Source organism: Poromitra crassiceps (genome assembly GCF_964638095.1).
Source record: "Poromitra crassiceps genome assembly, chromosome: 29".
Taxonomy (NCBI): Eukaryota; Metazoa; Chordata; class Actinopteri; order Beryciformes; family Melamphaidae; genus Poromitra; species Poromitra crassiceps.
In genome coordinates, this window is record NC_139641.1 from 8,132,918 (window position 1) to 8,153,418 (window position 20,501).

Sequence of the window (20,501 nt, forward strand, 5' to 3'; positions counted from 1 at the left end):
TCAAAGACGAGCGGATCGATGCGGCGGAGTCCCTGAGCCATCGTGCATATAGGCTGACTTCTGACACCATGTGGATGTGATGGAATAATCTCAGACAGTTGACTTACTGTGCAACAGGTTTACTTTTATTCATAGCTCTCAGCTAGCGACAGACAGGTGACCATCACGGTCTCACTTCCTAGTACCCAGCATTCCTAGCGAGTCTCCCAATGCATGACGGGGCGGCCGGTTGCTATGGTAACTATCAACATAGTCTACACAGACTACATGAACATATACATGACATCATATGAAAGCAGAGACAGAAGACAGTTTGTAATAATTCTGTGATGTAAAGTTCTACATTGTTGCTGTTATGATGTCATCAGAGACACATTTAGCTGCTAAGTGCTTCACATGAGTACTTAGTGCTTAGTAGATACTGTACATGAAGGCCAATCAGAGGCTCAGTCACATCTTCAACCAATCACACACTAATGTCAATCAACAGTTACATGTTGCTTGATTTTCATCACTCAACTGATTTAACAACAGAGCGATAATACACTGCTTTATTTAAAGACAACAATAATGACATATTCAAGTCAACAAGTTCTGTTTCAAACTATACACATCAAACATTCTTTATTTATGTTGATCATTTTCAGACTAAAATGTCTGTTCTTGTTGTATGTGATGTTAAAACTCTGTCCAGTTACTGTTCTCTCTCACACACACACACACACACACACACACACACACACACACACACACACACACACACACACACACACACACACACAGAGAGAGATCATGTCTGTTCACAACCACATGAGCAATGAACTTGCATGCAAACACTATTGTGACTTTAGGTGTTTGTGTTTGGTCACAGTGTGTTTCTGTCTCACTCTATCTGCACAGAGACACTGAGGCACCATCAGACCACAGATAGAACCCAGGGTAAAGTGGTTCAGTGAATTTGGAGTGGAAAGTGTGGAGGTGAATCAGTTTGTCAGAGGAAACTGTGTAGAAGGACAGAGAGCCAGCAGGCCCGTCAAGATACACTGCGACTCTGTTAGAGCGAGAGGAGGAGGAGAGAGGTATGTCTGTGTCTCTGTTATTGTGCCTGGCAATGTAACGATCATCAGTGCACCTCAGACTCCAGGACTTTTCATTCCTTCCAAGCCTGCTGTCTTCACCCGCTCCTCTCCTGCTGATTCCTCTGTAAGTCACTCCTATATAAATCGCTCCTTTCCTCTCGACCTCCCAATAACAGCGACCAGTCAGACCATCTCTACACAGCAGCTGATGACAGGTGTCAAATCTCTCTGGGTGATCAGGATATGACTGCTCCTCTCTCACACACGTCACCTTTCTGTTGTCTTCAGACAGGAGGAGGTATCTGTATGCTGTGTTTGGGTCCAGTGTGAGATCACAGGCATCTGAAGAGACAACAAGACTCGTTACAGCAGCAGCTTCTCATCTAATAAACATGTTTGTTTGTTTGTTTGTTGATTTATTGACAGTTCATTTCTCAGCAGTTTGATGATGTCACATGATGTCAGCCATCTTCCTGACTCACAGGATGTGAATGAATGGACGTCACAGACTGTGCTGTAGATGCACTTTCCTTCTCACTAGTTGAATGTGTTGCTTTGTTTTTATGAATCAAACTAAATAAAATACACACTTACATTTACTCACAGCTTCACGGCTTTTCAACCACTGCAGTCCAGCATGTTCCACACTGGAGGAATAAACAGGGAAGAAGTCAGACCAACAGATTCTCTTTAATGATGGAAACATGGACATTTAAGAACCTTCAATATGAAGGATTTCCACTCATATCCTCCATTAAACATGAAACATATTCCTCATCTTCTCAGTGTGACAGAGACAATGTGTGTGACTCTCAGCCTTCTAGCAGATGTCTCTTCATACCTGAGAGTCTCCAGTCTCCAGGTTGGATCCTCCAGTCCAGCAGAGAAGAGCTTCACTGAGGCTTCTGGATGATTGTAGCTCAGGTCCAGCTCTCTCAGATGGGAGGGGTTGGAGCTCAGAGCTGAGGCCAGAGAAGCACAGCCTTCCTCTGTGAGCATACAGTAAGACAACCTGCGCACACACACACACACACACACACACACACACACACACACACACACACACACACACACACACACACACACACACTTAAATGGGGTCTGCAGCCGACAGACTGTTTCTCTCTCTCCATCTACTTCTTTTTTCTGTCACTTGTTGCTTCTCTCGCTCCCTCTCTTTCTCTCTCTCCCTCTCTTTCTGTATCTCCCTCTCTTTCTCTCTTTCCCTCTTTCTCTCTCTCTCTTTCTCTGTCCCCCTCATTCTCTCTCTCCTTTTCTTTCTCTCCATCCCTCACTTTCTCTCCCTCCACCTCTTTCTGTCTCTCCCTCTCTTCTGTCCCTCCCTCTGTTTCTCTCCTTCTCCCTCTTTCTGTCTCTCCCTCTCTTCTGTCCCTCCCTCTGTTTCTCTCCTTCTCCCTCTTTCTGTCTCTCCCTCTTTCTGTCTTTCCCTATATTTCTCTCTCTCCCTCCCTCTCCCTATCTTTCTCTCCCTCCTTCTCTTTCTCTCTCTCCCTCTCTCCCCCCTCTCTTTCTCTCTCTCCCTCTTCCCCCTCTCTTTCTCTCTCTCCCTCTCTTTCTCTGCTCCCTCTCTTTCTCTCCCTCCCTCTCTCCACCTCTTTCTGTCTCTCCCTCTCTTCTGTCCCTCCCTCTCTTTCTCTCCGTCCCCCTCTTTCTCTCTCTCTCCCTCTCTCCCCCCCTCTCATTCTCTCTCTCCCTCTCTCTGTCCTTCTCTTTCTCTCTCCCTCTCTCCCCCTCTCTTTCTCTCCCTCCCTCTCTTTCTGTCCCTCCCTTTCTCTCTCTCCCTTTCTCTCTCGCTCCCTCTCTTTCTCTCCCTCCATCTCTATCCCTCTCTTTCTCTCTCTTTCTCTCTCTCCCTCTCTTTCTGTCCCTCCCTCTCTTTCTCTGTGGGGGAGGAGAGGCTGAGGGGGCCTGTCTGCACTGTGGAGGAGGAGGAGCTGAGAGGGGCAGTCTGCACTGTGGAGGAGGAGGGGCTGAGGGGGGCAGTCTGCACTGTGGAGGAGGAGGGGCTGAGGGGGGCAGTCTGCACTGTGGAGGAGGAGGAGCTGAGGGGGGCAGTCTGCACTGTGGAGGAGGAGGAGCTGAGGGGGGCAGTCTGCACTGTAGAGGAGGAGGAGCTGAGGGGGGCAGTCTGCACTGTGGAGGAGGAGGAGCTGAGGGGGGCAGTCTGCACTGTGGAGGAGGAGGAGCTGAGGGGGGCAGTCTGTACTGTGGAGGAGGAGGGGCTGAGGGGGGCAGTCTGCACTGTGGAGGAGGAGGGGCTGAGGGGGCAGTCTGCACTGTGGAGGAGGAGGAGCTGAGGGGGGCAGTCTGCACTGTGGAGGAGGAGGGGCTGAGGGGGCAGTCTGCACTGTGGAGGAGGAGGGGCTGAGGGGGGCAGTCTGCACTGTGGAGGAGGAGGGGCTGAGGGGGGCAGTCTGCACTGTGGAGGAGGAGGGGCTGAGGGGGCAGTCTGCACTGTGGAGGAGGAGGAGCTAAGGGGGGCAGTCTGCACTGTGGAGGAGGAGGGGCTAAGGGGGCAGTCTGCACTGTGGAGGAAGCGCTGCTTTTTGTACCCATGAAGTGGATACTGAGCGCTATCTTGTATTACAGTATAACTGTATATATCAACCTGTCATGTTATCATCCTGTGTGTTTCTTATGTGTGTGCATTATTGTGTTTGCCGTCTGGGCACTCATGTAACTGACTGACTCCCAGCATTTCACTGCACTATTACTGTTTATGTCCTTTGCATACTTGTGTGTATACAAATGTGTGTGTGTGTGTGTGTGTGTGTGTGTGTGTGTGTGTGTGTGTGTGTGTGTGTGTGTGTGTGTGTGTGTGTGTGTGTGTGTGTGTGTGTGTGTGTGTGTGTGTGTGTGGCGAGGCATTGAGTTTGTTTGATAAGTTGACTGTTCCTTAAAGCTGAGGCTCTCAAATGTTTTTCAGTCAAGGAGCCCTTACAAGATAGAAAATATACTGGGGACCCCCTCATTCTGATTATGATTTGCATACAATATTTTCATTGAACTATGAAGTTTTTACAAACAAAAAAATATTTGTATTTTACTGAAAACTTTTCGCGGACCCCCTGGCAAAGTGCCACGGACCCCTGGGGGTCCCCGGACCCCCATTTGAGAAACACTGCTGTTGCAGGATACCTTTTGCTCTATAGCTTTGAGGCTTTCTGGGCTCGATGGAGAGAGAAGAGGGAGTTTGACTAGCTGGTAAGGCTCATATGAGACACTTGTGCCTGCAGTACACTGCTTTGTCCACAGCAGAGGTGAGAAGGCTGTTAAGTGGGCTGGAGAGTAGCATTATCAAGTGGAGGAGGAGCTGGTGGGTCAGGATAGACCGGGGCTGCAGCACAACCTGGCTGAGCTGCACAGGGAATTGGGTGGGTTCCTGCAGGAGCGAGCAAAGGGGGTGCTTGTGAGGGCTAGGTTCTCCATGCTCAGGGAGATGGAGGCTCCTAGCTCCTTCTTTTTTGGGCTGGAGAGGAGACAGGGCGATGACAGTCACATGTTTTCACTGTGGTTAGCCGATGGGCTAGTCCTTTACAAGTCCTTTACTTTAGGTTTCAACAACAGAGGCAGTAAAGAGAGGAGATGATGCAATATTCTACCACAGGATAGAAACTAGATGTGATAAATGTTGGTATCTCAGCTGCTTTCAAAACTCCCATCAGCAGGAAAATACAGAGGTCAGGTATTTTCACTGATATTAATGTGCATGTACAGCCACATTTAAATGGTGGTCTGTTGAACAGTATCAGTAATACTGACCTGAGAGTTTCCAGTCTACAATGTGGACTCTCCAGTCCAGCAGAGAGAAGCTTCATTCCAGAGTCCTCTAAGTCATTGTTACTCAGGTCCAGCTCTCTCAGACTGGAGGACTGGGAGCTGAGAACTGAGGCCAGAGCTTCACAGCTTCTCTCTGACAGCTTACAGTCACTCAGCCTTAATGGATATGAAGACATAAGGAAATGTGATTTTATCATTTCAGTCACACAGCTCACACAAACAGATTAATAATGAATGCAAATATAGATACAGAGTTCAGTATGGCATCTAGGCTCTGATGATGTCACTCCCTGTAGCACTGGTTCAAATCCTAGTTGCTCTATTCTGAAGCAGCTGGAGATGTGACAGTGAACTATAGCTGATCTGGTTTGTGTTTTCATTTCAGTTCTGGACTCAATGTGTGACAGAATGTGATAAATCCTTTACTTTAGGTTTCAACAACAGAGGCAGTAAAGAGAGGAGATGATTCTACCACAGGATAGAAACTAGATGTGATAAATGTTGGTATCTCAGCTGCTTTCAAAACTCACATCAGCAGGAAAATACAGAGGTCAGGTATTTTCACTAGGCCTGCATGATAGGAGGAAAATCTGCGATGTGCGATAACATTGTTCAATATAGCGATGACGATACGACTTGCGATAAATAAACACATATATTAGCTATACAGTTCCTATGTCTTTCTGCTTTAATAATGCTTTAATAATGCTAACATAGACGACAAACATAGCCTATGCCCACTGAATAAAGAAATGAAATACACACTGACTCTAGCTGAAACTACACACAGCGTGTTTGGGCTTTGGCAGAGGGGCGGAGCGCACTGTTGCAAGGGAAAGGTGTACGCTGGATTTACAACACAAGACAAAATGATCAGATGCTGAGTGGGAATGCATGAGGCATGTAAATAAAACCACTTTTGTTTCAGGCAGTCTTTGCGATGTGTTTATTGCGCATGTTCATATTGCGATGACGATGAAAACACGATTAATTGTGCAGCCCTAATCTTCACTGATATTAATGTGCATGTAAAGCCACATTTAAATGGTGGTCTGTTGAACAGTATCAGTAATACTGACCTGAGAGTTTCCAGTCTACAGTGTGGACTCTCTAGTCCAGCAGAGAGAAGCTTCATTCCAGAGTCCTTTACGTCATTCTTACTCAGGTCCAGCTCTCTCAGACTGGAGGACTGGGAGCTGAGAACTGAGCTGAGAACTGAGGCCAGAGCTTCACAGCTTCTCTCTGACAGCTTACAGTCACTCAGCCTTAATGGATATGAAAAGATAAGGAAATATTATTATTTGATCATTTCAGTCACACAATTTATGTAAACAGATTATTAATGAATCCAAATATAGAGAGGTGCAGCAATCTAAATAAGATATCAAAGCATGAGGTTTGAGACAGGAATAGAGAGAGGTGCAGCAATCTAAATAAGATATCAAAGCATGAGGTTTGAGACAGGAATAGAGAGAGGTGCAGCAATCTAAATAAGATATCAAAGCATGAGGTTTACAATATTTTCATTGAACTATGAAGCTTTTACAAACAAAAAAATATTTTTATTTTCCTGAAAACTTTCCGCGGACCCCCTGGCAAAGTGCCACGGACCCCTGGGGGTCCCCGGACCCCCGTTTGAGAAACACTGCTGTTGCAGGAAAACTTTTTGCTCTATAGCTTTGAGGCTTTCTGGGCTCGATGGAGAGAGAAGAAGAGGGAGTTTGACTAGCTGGTAAGGCTCATATGAGACACTTGTGCCTGCAGTACACTGCTTTGTCCACAGCAGAGGTGAGAAGGCTGTTAAGTGGGCTGGAGAGTAGCATTATGAAGTGGAGGAGGAGCTGGTTTGTCAGGATAGACAGGGGCTGCAGCACAACCTGGCTGAGCTGTGCAGGGAATTGGGTGGGTTCCTGCAGGAGCGAGCAAAGGGGGCGCTTGTGAGGGCTAGGTTCTCCATGCTCAGGGAGATGGAGGCTCCTAGCTCCTTCTGTTTTGGGCTGGAGAGGAGACAGGGCGATGACAGTCACATGTTTTCACTGTGGTTAGCCGATGGGCTCGTCCTTTACAAGTCCTTTACTTTAGGTTTCAACAACAGAGGCAGTAAAGAGAGGAGATGATGCAATATTCTACCACAGGATAGAAACTAGATGTGATAAATGTTGGTATCTCAGCTGCTTTCAAAACTCACATCAGCAGGAAAATACAGAGGTCAGGTGTTTTCACTGATATTAATGTGCATGTAAAGCCACATATAAATGGTGGTCAGTAATACTGACCTGAGAGTTTCCAGTCTACAGTGTGGACTCTCCAGTCCAGCAGAGAGAAGCTTCATTCCAGAGTCCTGTACGTCATTCTTACTCAGGTCCAGCTCTCTCAGACTGGAGGACTGGGAGCTGAGAACTGAGGCCAGAGCTTCACAGCTTCTCTCTGACAGCTTACAGCCACTCAGCCTTAATGGATATGAAAAGATAAGGAAATATGATTTTATCATTTCAGTCACACAGCTCACACAAACAGATTATTAATGAATGCAAATATAGATACAGAGTTCAGTATGGCATCTAGGCTCTGATGATGTCACTCCCTGTAGCACTGGTTCAAATCCTAGTTGCTCTATTCTGAAGCAGCTGGAGATGTGACAGTGAACTATAGCTGATCTGGTTTGTGTTTTCATTTCAGTTCTGGACTCAATGCGTGACAGAATGTGATAAATCCTTTACTTTAGGTTTCAACAACAGAGGCAGTAAAGAGAGGAGATGATGCAATATTCTACCACAGGATAGAAACTAGATGTGATAAATGTTGGTATCTCAGCTGCTTTCAAAACTCACATCAGCAGGAAAATACAGAGGTCAGCTATTTTCACTAGGCCTGCATGATAGGAGGAAAATCTGCGATGTGCGATAACATTGTTCAATATAGCGATGACGATACGACTTGCGATAAATAAACAAATATATTAGCTATACAGTTCCTATGTCTTTCTGCTTTAATAATACTTTAATAATGCTAACATAGACGACAAACATAGCCTATGCCCACTGAATAAAGAAATTAAATACACACTGACTCTAGCTGAAACTACACACAGCGTGTTTGGGCTTTGGCAGAGGGGCGGAGTGCACTGTTGCAAGGGAAAGGTGTACGCTGGATTTACAACACAAGACAAAATGATCAGATGCTGAGTGGGAATGCATGACGCATGTAAATAAAACCACTTTTGTTTCAGGCAGTCTTTGCGATGTGTTTATTGCGCATGTTCATATTGCGATGACGATGAAAACACGATTAATTGTGCAGCCCTAATCTTCAATGATATTAATGTGCATGTAAAGCCACATTTAAATGGTGGTCTGTTGAACAGTATCAGTAATACTGACCTGAGAGTTTCCAGTCTACAGTGTGGACTCTCTAGTCCAACAGAGACCAGCTTCACTCCAGAGTCCTGTAAGACAGTGTTACTCAGGTCCAGCTCTCTCAGACTGGAGGACTGGGAGCTGAGAACTGAGGCCAGAGCTTCACAGCTTCTCTCTGACAGCTTACAGCCACTCAGCCTTAATGGATATGAAAAGATAAGGAAATATTATTATTTGATCATTTCAGTCACACAACTTATGTAAACAGATTATTAATGAATGCAAATATAGAGAGGTGCAGCAATCTAAATAAGATATCAAAGCATGAGGTTTGAGACAGGAATAGAGAGAGGTGCAGCAATCTAAATAAGATATCAAAGTATGAGGTTTGAGACAGGAATAGAGAGAGGTGCAGCAATCTAAATAAGATATCAAAGCATGAGGTTTGAGACAGGAATAGAGAGAGGTGCAGCAATCTAAATAAGATATCAAAGCATGAGGTTTGAGACAGGAATAGAGAGAGGTGCATCAATCTAAATAAGATATCAAAGCATGAGGTCTGAGACAGGAATAGAGAGAGGTCCATCAATCTAAATAAGATATCAAAGCATGAGGTTTGAGACAGGAATAGAGAGAGGTGCATCAATCTAAATAAGATATCAAAGCATGAGGTTTGAGACAGGAATAGAGAGAGGTGCAGCAATCTAAATAAGATATCAAAGCATGAGGTTTGAGACAGGAATAGAGAGAGGTGCAGCAATCTAAATAAGATATCAAAGCATGAGGTTTGAGACAGGAATAGAGAGAGGTGCATCAATCTAAATAAGATATCAAAGCATGAGGTCTGAGACAGGAATAGAGAGAGGTGCATCAATCTAAATAAGATATCAAAGCATGAGGTTTGAGACAGGAATAGAGAGAGGTGCATCAATCTAAATAAGATATCAAAGCATGAGGTTTGAGACAGGAATAGAGAGAGGTGCAGCAATCTAAATAAGATATCAAAGCATGAGGTTTGAGACAGGAATAGAGAGAGGGGCATCAATCTAAATAAGATATCAAAGCATGAGGTTTGAGACAGGAATAGAGAGAGGTGCAGCAATCTAAATAAGATATCAAAGCATGAGGTTTGAGACAGGAATAGAGAGAGGTGCAGCAATCTAAATAAGATATCAAAGCATGAGGTTTGAGACAGTAATAGAGAGAGGTGCAGCAATCTAAATAAGATATCAAAGCATGAGGTTTGAGGTTAATTGCTTTTTATAGATGAATCAGCATATATATATATCTACGGTATCTATATAAATACAGTAGATACACATAGACACACACACACACACACACACACACACACACACACACACACATATATACAGACAGACAGACAGACAGACAGACACAGACACAGACACAGACACAGACACAGACACAGACACAGACAAAGACAAAGACACAGACACACACACACACACACACACACACACACACACACACACACACACACACACACACACACACACACATTTAGCCTAAGCTTCACAGGCAAGTCATTTCAAATTCTGGCTAGACAACATATGATTAACATGACACTCCTGTAGATTAAAACAACCATATCAAGTAACTAACTAACTGTAATATAGACAGTGTCCACTGGAAAATACTGCTGTCTGTTGTGATAAAATGTAGGTACTTTTTAAGCACAGCCTCTTAAAGGACAAGGCATTTTTAAGACATTTGTTACCATCAAACAAATCCTATGAAAATAACAAAATCAACAATACATTTGCTCTACTCCCGTTACTTCCCACGTATCATTTTTAGCCATCAACCAGGAAGTAATTGGCCCCAATTGTAATTAAGCTAAACACATGGCTACATGGATGAGATTTATTGGTATAACAAAATCAGCTATTTTATCTTCATAGAATCTCTTGATGATCTCTTTATTCCTGTGCTCCTTGGCTGCTTGTATTAAGCCTTCAGCCCAAAGAAGATAACTATCAAAACTACACTTAACTGTAAAGTTAATAACAATCACGATTTTTTAAACACGATTTTAGACGGACAAGCCCGTCTTTATTGTCACACGATACACACATCAACACATGCACGGAGGGCCACAAACACACACATGCTGACGGTGGCCGGTGAAATTTGTCCTCAGCATTTAACCCATCCTGGCTTTGTCCTTTCCTCCGGGGGGCAGGCCAGGAGCAGTGGTCGCTTTCTCGTACAGCGCCCGGGGACCGACTTCGGATGTTGTCGTCACTGGTCGGATGACGATGACGATCTGATCTTCTGCATGTTTTTAGTGGGGGGGTTATATATGGAGGAAACCCCTGGGGGAGCACGGGGAGAACATGCAAACTCCACACAGACAGAAAGGCCCTTACGACGAGATACCCCACCTGGGCAGTAGGCACTGAAGATATGGGGGGAACACAACCACAGCGCCCGCAGTGTCCCAGGCGAGAATCGAACTCAGGACCTTCTGACTGCGAGGCGACAGCTCTACCACTGAGCCACCGTGCCCCCCCCATCAAGCTATAAACAAACATTTCAGAATTGGAATCTTTGGAATGAAGACGCAAATTACACATTACTTGTTACTCTTCTTAAAAGTAACACATCGCTTTACTTATTATTCCAGTGAAAAGTGATTGCCCTACTGATTTTTAAGGTTTTGAATCTACAGCATTAAATTCAGACTTTCCGTGATGTATTTCCCAACTTTGTTGGCTCGTTTATGTGCGCTCTCCTGTAATTCCAATATTTCCAACATGACTTGAAGACGACGAGAATCTTTCAGAGCCATTGCACCAATACAGAGGTTAAAGAGACTAAACAATGAAACACAAGTAATGACCAACCTGGTAACTGTAATGTGATTACTGACACGTAACAGTAATGACTTACTTTATTTACTCTGTTACAGGAAAATTAATAGCACATTACTTTGTGTGTTACGCCCAGAGTTGGGGTCCGTTACTCAAAAAAGTAATATATTACACATTACACATTACTTTAAAAAAAAGTAATGCCTTACTTTACTTGATTACTCCCTGGAGAAAGGAATTTGTTACACTACTCGTTACATTACTTTTGCGTTACTCCGTAACATCGCCTGAGATGCATTGTCTCTATTGTGCTCTATATGTTTCTGAAAAATGGCGATTTCATTCTACTGTTGAAACTGGCAACATTTCCTCTACCATGTAGGAGGAGGTAACAAGCCGGTCCATCTCTTATTTTGATGTTACCTGGTGAAAAGAAAGCTTTTGCTGCTTGCTTGGGGTCGAGGCAGGCGACTCAGCTTGGGTCTGCAACCAGCTTTGTGTTCGCATGTTTACACTGCAGATGCTTTGAGAGGTTTATGTCATAGGCTACCGTAGCTAGCTGCTTCTGTCCAGGGCGTTTGCAGTTTCACATTCTTGTCCTTCCGCACAACAAAAACTTGTTTTAGAAGACGGGCTTTTTGGCAGATTGCTGGCAGACTATTACGGAACATACGCACTGCGCCCACTTCACTAGAACACGTTGTATTTACAAGGGGTATTTACAGACCCCATCGCTATGTGGGTTTCTCTTATGGTTTACGTATACATTTAATTTAATTTAATTTAGTCCAATATTCAGATATTCCAGAATTGCATGTTGTGTTAAAATACATATTATTTATATCTAACACTCTTTAGCCTGATTTAATTGTAAAACAGAGTGTAAAAAGTTATGCAAAGCCTTCTGGGAAATAAATTTAACCCGTGGAAGAGGAAAGTGGGCGGAGTTCCCAGCATGCCCTGGGGGTACTGTGTTTTTGTGTCAATTGTTTGTTTGTCAATGTGTTTTGGAGGTTAAAATGATTTATTGTTCTATATGCATGATGTTAGTTATCTGATAAGTTATGTGTCGACTAATAGTGCTGTTCTGCATGCTAATACAAAGTTGAAATATTGGCACCATGATTGATTCTGCTGTGCAGTTAAATGACCCGTCTGATGGGACACAGGATCTGCTATTAAAATGGAGATCTTTTCTCTCTATACTTATCTTGCTAGTACGCATGTAACGAGGTAAGCATTTGATTAGTAACTGTAATGTGATTACTGCACTTAGGTACAGTAGTGCCTTACACTACTCGTTACCGACAAAAGTAATGTGATTACAGGTTACCCCCAACTCTGGTTACGCCCAACACTGTGTTACCACTGCTCTGTAGAACAGCAGTTTTATAGTGTTTGTTTGAGGAACTAGATGGGCCCTATCGTTGCAATCGGCGTAGAAACTGCGTTTAAGGCCTAGCGCAGTAAGTGGGTGTGGACCAGCGCACTCGCTATCTTGGTATCGGTGCTACACGCAGCCTCAACCATTATAACCACGCCTTTTAAGCGTAAAATTATGCATAGTCCGCTCATTGGAGAATTGCAGTAAAGAGTCACACGCTTGCCTTTTAAGCTCCAATTCCTGGACAAATCCGCTAAAACCAGACAAAGCCAAGCGCTCTGCCCCCCCCCCCCCCCCCCCTCCCTTCATCCAGTCTGTCTGTCTCCATACAGTATATAGGCTATTATTCCATATTATTATGCTTCTCAAACCAATCTAACTGCAGTTTAAATACTGCAAGCATGTAAATACCCTACACTATAGCAAGATCAAAGTGAAAAGAATGTTCTAAATGCATCAGCTAGAAAAATATAGCCTATTCGATTGGTGAAAGTTTGTCCAGAAAGATATCATTTTCTCTCGCCTGCTGCAGGAAGGATGATGCACATAAATATACCCTACATTATGTAAAGTCATTGCATAAATGTGTTTTTATTGTAAAACTAAATGTGAAGTAGGGCCAAGTTATTGGAGCGGACATCACAGTATAGCAGATGACAGTAGAAGCGCGTTCCGCTGTCACTTATCTAAATCACGTTAAATCGACAAGGGATATATATACTGTAGGCCCAGGAGGACATATATGTTTCACATAGGGTGGTGTTTTCATTTCGATGTTTTATTTGGTCCAATATTGAAATGTTCTACAATTGCAGGTTGTGTTACCATTACACATTATTTAGATCTACCTTTAAAAGGTTTTCGGCTGATTTGGTTGCTATTTAGTAGCGAAATGGAGTACCACAATGCATGCTGGGACTTACAACTTACAACTTATTTTTCCTATGGGAAGTGTGTTGTGTCTGTCTGAGCGAGGGAGTCAGAGAGAGAGTCGTATTGTGCCTGTCAGACTGAGGAGAGAGGGAGAGAGTGACACAGAGAAGGGTGACAGAGGGGAGCCAGAGGGGAGCCAGAGGGGAGCGCTGGGTTTTCAAAAGCGCAAAGCGCTAAATTTACGCCAGGTGGGAAGATATCATTAGGCCGATATTTAACGCTGAAACGCCCATTCTCGCCCATTCAGGGAGTGCGCCACGCCCATTCGGCCTAAAGCGCATTTGGCAGCGTAAAGCCATGTTGATATCTTCCCGAGGCAGGCGCAAGGCACGTTTTTTAGCGCCGAAGGCCCGTTTTAGCGCCGAAGGCCTGTGGGAGAATAGGGGCCTATATTTTTATAGTTCATATGGCATCAGGTGTGAAGGTAACTAAACTGTAGATAATGTTATAATTCAGATCAGGACTAACCGAGCCTCTCTGCAGTTCCTCACAGCTGGGATCAGTCTGCCTCGTCCCTCGCTTGTTGTGTTGTAGGCCTTCAGGTCGAACACATCCAGAACCTCCTCTGACATCTGCAGCATGTACGCCAGAGCTGAGCAGTGGGTCTTAGAGAGTTTCTTCTCTGACTTGTTCTCTGACTTCAGGAAGTCTTGGATCTGCTGATGTATTGAGTGGTCATTCATCTCCATCAAACAGTGGAAGATGTTGATGCTTCTGTCTGGAGACGTATTGGAGGTGTTCATCTTCTTCAGGTTGCTGATGGCTTTCTGGATGCTGTCTGGACTTCTCTCTGTGTGACCTAGTAGGCCTCCTAAGAGACTCTGGCTGGACTCGAGTGAGAGGCCATGAAGGAAGCGGACAAAGAGGTCCAAGTGGCCATTTGTACTCTTCAGGGCTTTGAGCATGGATTTCTTCAGGAAGACATCCAAGGAGTGATCACTTCTATCCCAGACTTTTCCCAGGAATGTGCTCAGTACATTCTTATCCCTGTTTGTGTAACAGTGGAACATGTAGACTGCAGCGAGAAACTCCTGGATGCTCAGATGAACAAAGCAATAGACCGTCTTCTGGAAGAGGACACACTCTCGTTTGAAGATCTCTGTGCACACTCCTGAGAACACCAAAGCCTCTCTGACATCAAGACCACACTCCTCCAGGTCTTCTTGGTAGAACAGGAGGTTGCCCGTCTCCAGATTTTCAAACGCCAGCTTCCCCAGCTTCAGAAGAACTTCCCTGTCAGTCTCCATGAGCTGCTGTTGACTCATCTCATGGCTCTCATCATACTTCTGCTTCTTCCTCTCTGTCTGAACCAGCAGGAAGTGTGAGTACATCTCAGTCAGGGTCTTGGGCAGCTCTCCTCTCTGGTCTGTAGTCAACATGTGCTCCAGAACTGTACCAGTGATCCAACAGAAGACTGGGATGTGGCACATGATGTGGATGGTCCTGGATGCCTTGATGTGTGAGATGATTCTGCTGGACAGCTCCTCATCAGTGGATCTCTTCCTGAAGTACTCCTCCTTCTGGAGGTCAGTGAAGCCTCGTACTTCTGTCACCCTGTCTACACATGTAGGAGGGATCTGATTGGCTGCTGCAGGTCTGGAAGTTATCCAGAGGAGAGCCAAGGGAAGCAGATTCCCCTTGATGAGGTTTGTCAACAGCACATCTACTGATGATACCTGTGTGACATCAGACACAATCTCATTGTTGTGGAAATCCAATGGAAGTCTGCTTTCATCCAGGCCATCAAAGATGAACACAACTTTACAGACAGAGAGCTTCTCTGCTGTGACCCTCTGTAAGGTTGGATGGAAAACATGGAGCAGCATGAGAAGACTGTACCGCTCATCTCTGATCAAGTTCAGCTCCCTGAACGAAAGCAGAATCACAAGAATGACGTCTTGATTTTCCAAGCCCTCTGCCCAGTCCAGAGTGAACTTCTTCACCGAGAAGGTTTTTCCAATTCCAGCAACACCATTCGTAAGAACTACTCTGATGTGTGTCTCTTGATCAGGTAAGGGGTTAAAGATGTCGTGGCACTTGATCGGAGTGTCATGGAGAGCCTCCATCTTGGATGCTGTCTCCAGCTGCCACACCTCATGTTGGGTATTAACCTCTTCACTCTGTCCCACTGTGATGTAGAGTGCAGTGTAGATCCTATTGAGGGGAGTTCCAATTCCTGCTTCAGCTGTTCCTTCTGTCACAAAGTCACATCTCATTATCAGACTGATCTTATGAACATCTAAAACCTCCTGCAAAACACCGTCCGCTGGAAGAGAAGAAAGAGTAAACAAGTGTTTAACAGATATGCTGTTGTTTCCTGGTTTTAGAAATGGTGACAACAGTAGACAGAACCCCAGTCTTACATTGTGCAGTGCTGGTTTGACTGGGTGTCTGCAGTCCAGATCTTGTTCTGGACCTTTTTCTACACTGGGGACAGGCGGAGTCTCCTGATGAACCGGACTGGGCCCAGTATGAGGTGATGCACTGTCTGCAGAACCTGTGTCCACAGCTGGTAGAGACTGGATCCCTCAGGACCCAATGACACAATGCACAGCAGGACAGCTGCTGCTTCACAACACCTAGACTCCTCTTCCTCATTCTGTGGGGATAAAGGCAATTTATTATCCCTGATCAGATGAAGATCTAACAAACAAACAAAATTGAACAAAAGTTTGAACAATTTTTTGTTTAAATTGTAAAACTATTAAAATATTTTGCCCAGACTATCTTTATAGATGCTCAGACAGCATGGTGCTGCCATCACATGTAAAGTTTATTTTCACATGTATCTGTTGTCATAGTTGTAGTTTAATCAGTGGAGTCAACATTGCATACCCATCATGGATAAATGTCACTGTGGTGATCATGGATGAATGCAACATTGTAACAGTTTTTCTGGTTTGTTTCATATGTAATTATCATTAATGAATGTTCAGCTCAATACAAACAACACACAGTCCTATTACATCAACACTGTAACAACACATTTGTTACAGAACACAGACAGTGTCTGGCAGTCATTAGTAAATAAATAAGTACCATTCTTGATAACCTCTGACTACAGATAGTGTTAGCAGGGCACAGAGATTGATCACAGCAGTTAGGGTAGATACGATGGCAGAGTTCCATTACATTACATCTACAGTATCAACCACTGTCTGTGTTTACATGTCAAACACAAACAATGTCAAACACAAACACCATATGAATGAAAATGGGCTTTTCAACAATGATGGGAGGTTTTGGTGTTTAAACCAGTGAGCTGTTGTGGCTTTTAAGGCCATGGCACACCAATCAAACATTCTCAAACAAACACCAACAACAAACACCAACAGACAATTGTCTGTGAATGTTGGCAGATGTTGGAGATTGTTTGAAAGCATGGCACACCGACCAAACATATTCTGTACAACAGTCCCAAACATGTAAAAAAGAAACACCAGAAAAATAGAAACTGCACTGTGTTACAGCACATAGAAGTCAAGTCAAGTCAAGTCAAATTTATTTTTATAGCCCTAATTCACAAGCATGTCTCAGAGGGCTTCACAGAAAGTATGTCTAGCTGATTCTAGCTAACACACAGTAACAAGAATATACAGAATAAAGATAACATTTGAACATTTGAAGAAAGCAGGAGAGTGGAGGAGGGAGGGAGAGGGAGGAGGGAGGAGAGGGGGGAGGACAGAGAGGAGGAGAGAGGCAGAGAAGGAGAGGTGGGAGGGTGCAGGGGAAGGAGAGCAGGGGGAATGTGAGAGAAGGGAGAGCAGGAAGTGGCAGGGATTCAGGAAAATAGGGGAGAAGAGGAGAAGGAGCAGAGGGGGGGAGAAGGAGGAGAGAGCAGGAGAAGGGAGGGGGGGGCGGTGGGATGTGGGGGAGGAAAGAGCATGGAAAGAGAGGAGAACAAGAAGGAGGAAGAAGGGAAGAAGCGGGGGAAGGGGGAAAGAGAGAGGGGGGGGGGAGAAGATCAGACAACTGACTACTCTAAGCATTAACCAGAGCTAACTGGGACATAGTATCTAGCTAATCTACAGCCTAATCTGGCCTATCCTACCCTGCTCTAGTCTGATTTTAGCCTGAACACTAACAGGTCAGCCTTAGGCTGTAGCTAATCTATCGCCTACCTAAGCTGTTCTAAACCAACCGGCAGCCCTCGACCAGTGATGAAGAGCACCGATGCCCCCCGACCCAGCCCCCGCCCACATAAGGCGTGGGAGGGAAGGCCAGGCCGGGACACAGCGGCACCCCCTCACCCCCAGTGAACGCAAGAAAACCTGTCCACCATATGGTGGCAATCCACACATGGATCGCCACATGGATGGCGATCCATGTGATAGAAGATGGCTCAGACTGACAAAGTTAGTTATACATCTGTCGAGTAATACAATGATACACCCAGTTTATTTCTTTTGTAGCGACAGATGGCCTTAAACGCCACACTCACGTGACGCTTCTTGAGAGAGAGGTGAGGGAACGTGCATATTTCTGCAGACTTTATCGAGGGACCATGAAGGCGTCATGTGACAGGCAACGCTAGTTGAAGCCTGGAGTTCCTGCTGATGGCAGCTGCAACAGTGTTTTCTCTGCTATCAACCTGGTTAATCTCGCTATATTCTTCATCACAGTGGGTCACAGTGGGTCACCCACTGTGCACTTAATCGTGCACTAGTTCTGCATAAGCACCTGCAGCTCTCTCCTTATTTTACTGACGTTGTCAGTGATCACACGGCTGTTTACATGTGTTTCTGAACGGCTAGCTAGTTATTAGCATAGCTCGTTGTTAGCCGTCATGGATGTTCTCTCTCTCCCTCATTATGTAACCTTGCTGCACAAAACATTACTTATTTGCGGGAGTGCATGGGAGAAGTCTCCCGCTAGTGTTGTTGATGCCCAGTGTGATGGCACATGGTTGGCAGAGAAACGTATGTTTGCTGCGTCGCGTGTAACGTTAGTTAGAGGAGGCTCTGCCTCTGACCAAACTGACCAGACAACCGCATGCATTAGGCGCGCATGCGTGAGCTCCGTTTCCATGGATACGTGACTGAAAACATGGGAAGTTACCAGACAACAGCGAACAGCGAACAACGCCGGATTGAACAAGTCGAATCCTGGCAAACATGACAGAACATCGCCGAACATCGCCAAACACGAACAGACAAGGACAGACAGCTATGGCACACCAAACAAACATTTGTCTTTGTTCGTGTTTGTTTGTGTTTGTTTGAGAATGTTCGTTTGGTGTGCCATGGGCTTTAAGGCGGGGCTAGCAGGATGAGGGAATTTGAGCAACTCGGGGAGGGGGGCGGGACTAAGGGTCAACAACGTCAGTCTGATATCAGATTTGTGAATGACGTCAGTATCGGCACGCCATTGGATCAGTCCCATCTCTAAGTCAAGGTCAAAGTTAAGGTTACTTTATGTGTACCCATAGGTAGATTTGGTTGCAGGGAGAGTCACTCAATTTAAAAAAGGCTCAGACAATAGACAGTAGACAGACATGAAAGTGCCAAGTGCCATAGTTCCAAACTTCATCATATAATTTTTTAATATTTAAAAAAAGATGTAAGAAAACACTGGGGCAGAGATTTGCTTCATGAACACAGTCCTCTCATAGTGTGATGCAACAGTGAAGGAAACTATCCTAAATGACACAACAGAATATTTTTCCTTCATCAAGCTTACTCACTTTACTCTCTTACTTTTATCAGGTAGGCTCCCAGTATAACAGTCCTCTTACCTTGTGTCTGAAGGTCCAGGTTCATTACTGAAGCGTGGAGGATTGTCTTTAGACCAGTCAGTCTTCATAGACAGACAGCTGGGTACTGGAGACTCTGCTCTCTGCCTGTGGTACTGACCTCTGTAAATCAAAAGAAAAGGCAACATGTTTTCAGAGGTGATCAAACACAACGACTCTGGTTTTTGGGATAATTGATGTGAAGTTTTAATTCTATAATTAGTTTGTGTGCACACATTATGAATTAGGAGGAACGAAAAACTAAATATTTAGGGAATAAAATGTCTTCTGTGTGCATGAATCCAGCCAAACTGACGGCAGGTCTGACCTACATCCAGGAAGTGAAATATACTGTATATCTTGTCCTCCATAAAACATGTTTTTCTTCCCTATGGTCACTCCTTGTCTCTGTAGTTTTCAGTGCAATCGTGTAGGTTATCAAATAACATTTCTTCATTACAGTATAACAGTCCTCTTACCTTGTGTCTGAAGGTCCAGGTTCATTACTGAAGCGTGGAGGATTGTCTTTAGACCAGTCAGTCTTCATAGACAGACAGCTGGGTACTGGAGACTCTGCTCTCTGCCTGTGGTACTGACCTCTGTAAATCAAAAGAAAAGGCAACATGTTTTCAGAGGTGATCAAACACAACGACTCTGCTTTTTGGGATAATTGATGTGAAGTTTTAATTCTATAATTAGTTTGTGTGCACACATTATGAATTAGGAGGAACGAAAAACTAAATATTTAGGGAATAAAATGTCTTCTGTGTGCATGAATCCAGCCAAACTGACGGCAGGTCTGACCTACATCCAGGAAGTGAAATATACTGTATATCTTGTCCTCCATAAAACGTGTTTTTCTTCCCTATGGTCACTCCTTGTCTCTGTAGTTTTCAGTGCAATCGTGTAGGTTATCAAATAACATTTCTTCATTACAGTATAACAGTCCTCTTACCTTGTGTCTGAAGGTCCAGGTTCATTACTGAAGCGTGGAGGATTGTCTTTAGACCAGTCAGTCTTCATAGACAGACAGCTGGGTACTGGAGACTCTGCTCTCTGCCTGTGGTACTGACCTCTGCAAATCAAAAGAAAAGGCAACATGTTTTCAGAGGTGATCAAACACAACGACTCTGGTTTTTGGGATAATTGATGTGAAGTTTTAATTCTATAATTAGTTTGTGTGCACACATTATGAATTAGGAGGAACGAAAAACTAAATATTTAGGGAATAAAATGTCTTCTGTGTGCATGAATCCAGCCAAACTGACGGCAGGTCTGACCTACATCCAGGAAGTGAAATATACTGTATATCTTGTCCTCCATAAAACGTGTTTTTCTTCCCTATGGTCACTCCTTGTCTCTGTAGTTTTCAGTGCAATC

The 20,501-nt window shown here is 44.4% G+C and overlaps 2 protein-coding genes across 2 annotated transcripts in view; both read right to left on the reverse strand.

The window, feature by feature from the left end:
- LOC310800035 (uncharacterized protein) overlaps window positions 1–20,501 on the reverse strand; it is a gene marked incomplete at its 5' end in the record, with an annotated part of 108,925 nt that overhangs the window by 75,239 nt on the left and 13,185 nt on the right. The gene's annotated exons all lie outside the window — the stretch shown is intronic.
- On the reverse strand, window positions 173–19,270 carry LOC310800240 (NACHT, LRR and PYD domains-containing protein 3-like; the record flags this gene model as incomplete). Its single annotated transcript, XM_083662821.1, has 10 exons — window positions 173–1,421; window positions 1,674–1,726; window positions 1,921–2,091; window positions 4,863–5,036; window positions 5,960–6,145; window positions 7,157–7,329; window positions 8,266–8,434; window positions 13,859–15,656; window positions 15,754–15,989; window positions 19,125–19,270. The coding sequence occupies 10 exons, from the start codon at window positions 19,268–19,270 to the stop codon at window positions 889–891; spliced, it is 3,639 nt and encodes a 1,212-aa protein (XP_083518947.1). The 3' UTR covers window positions 173–888.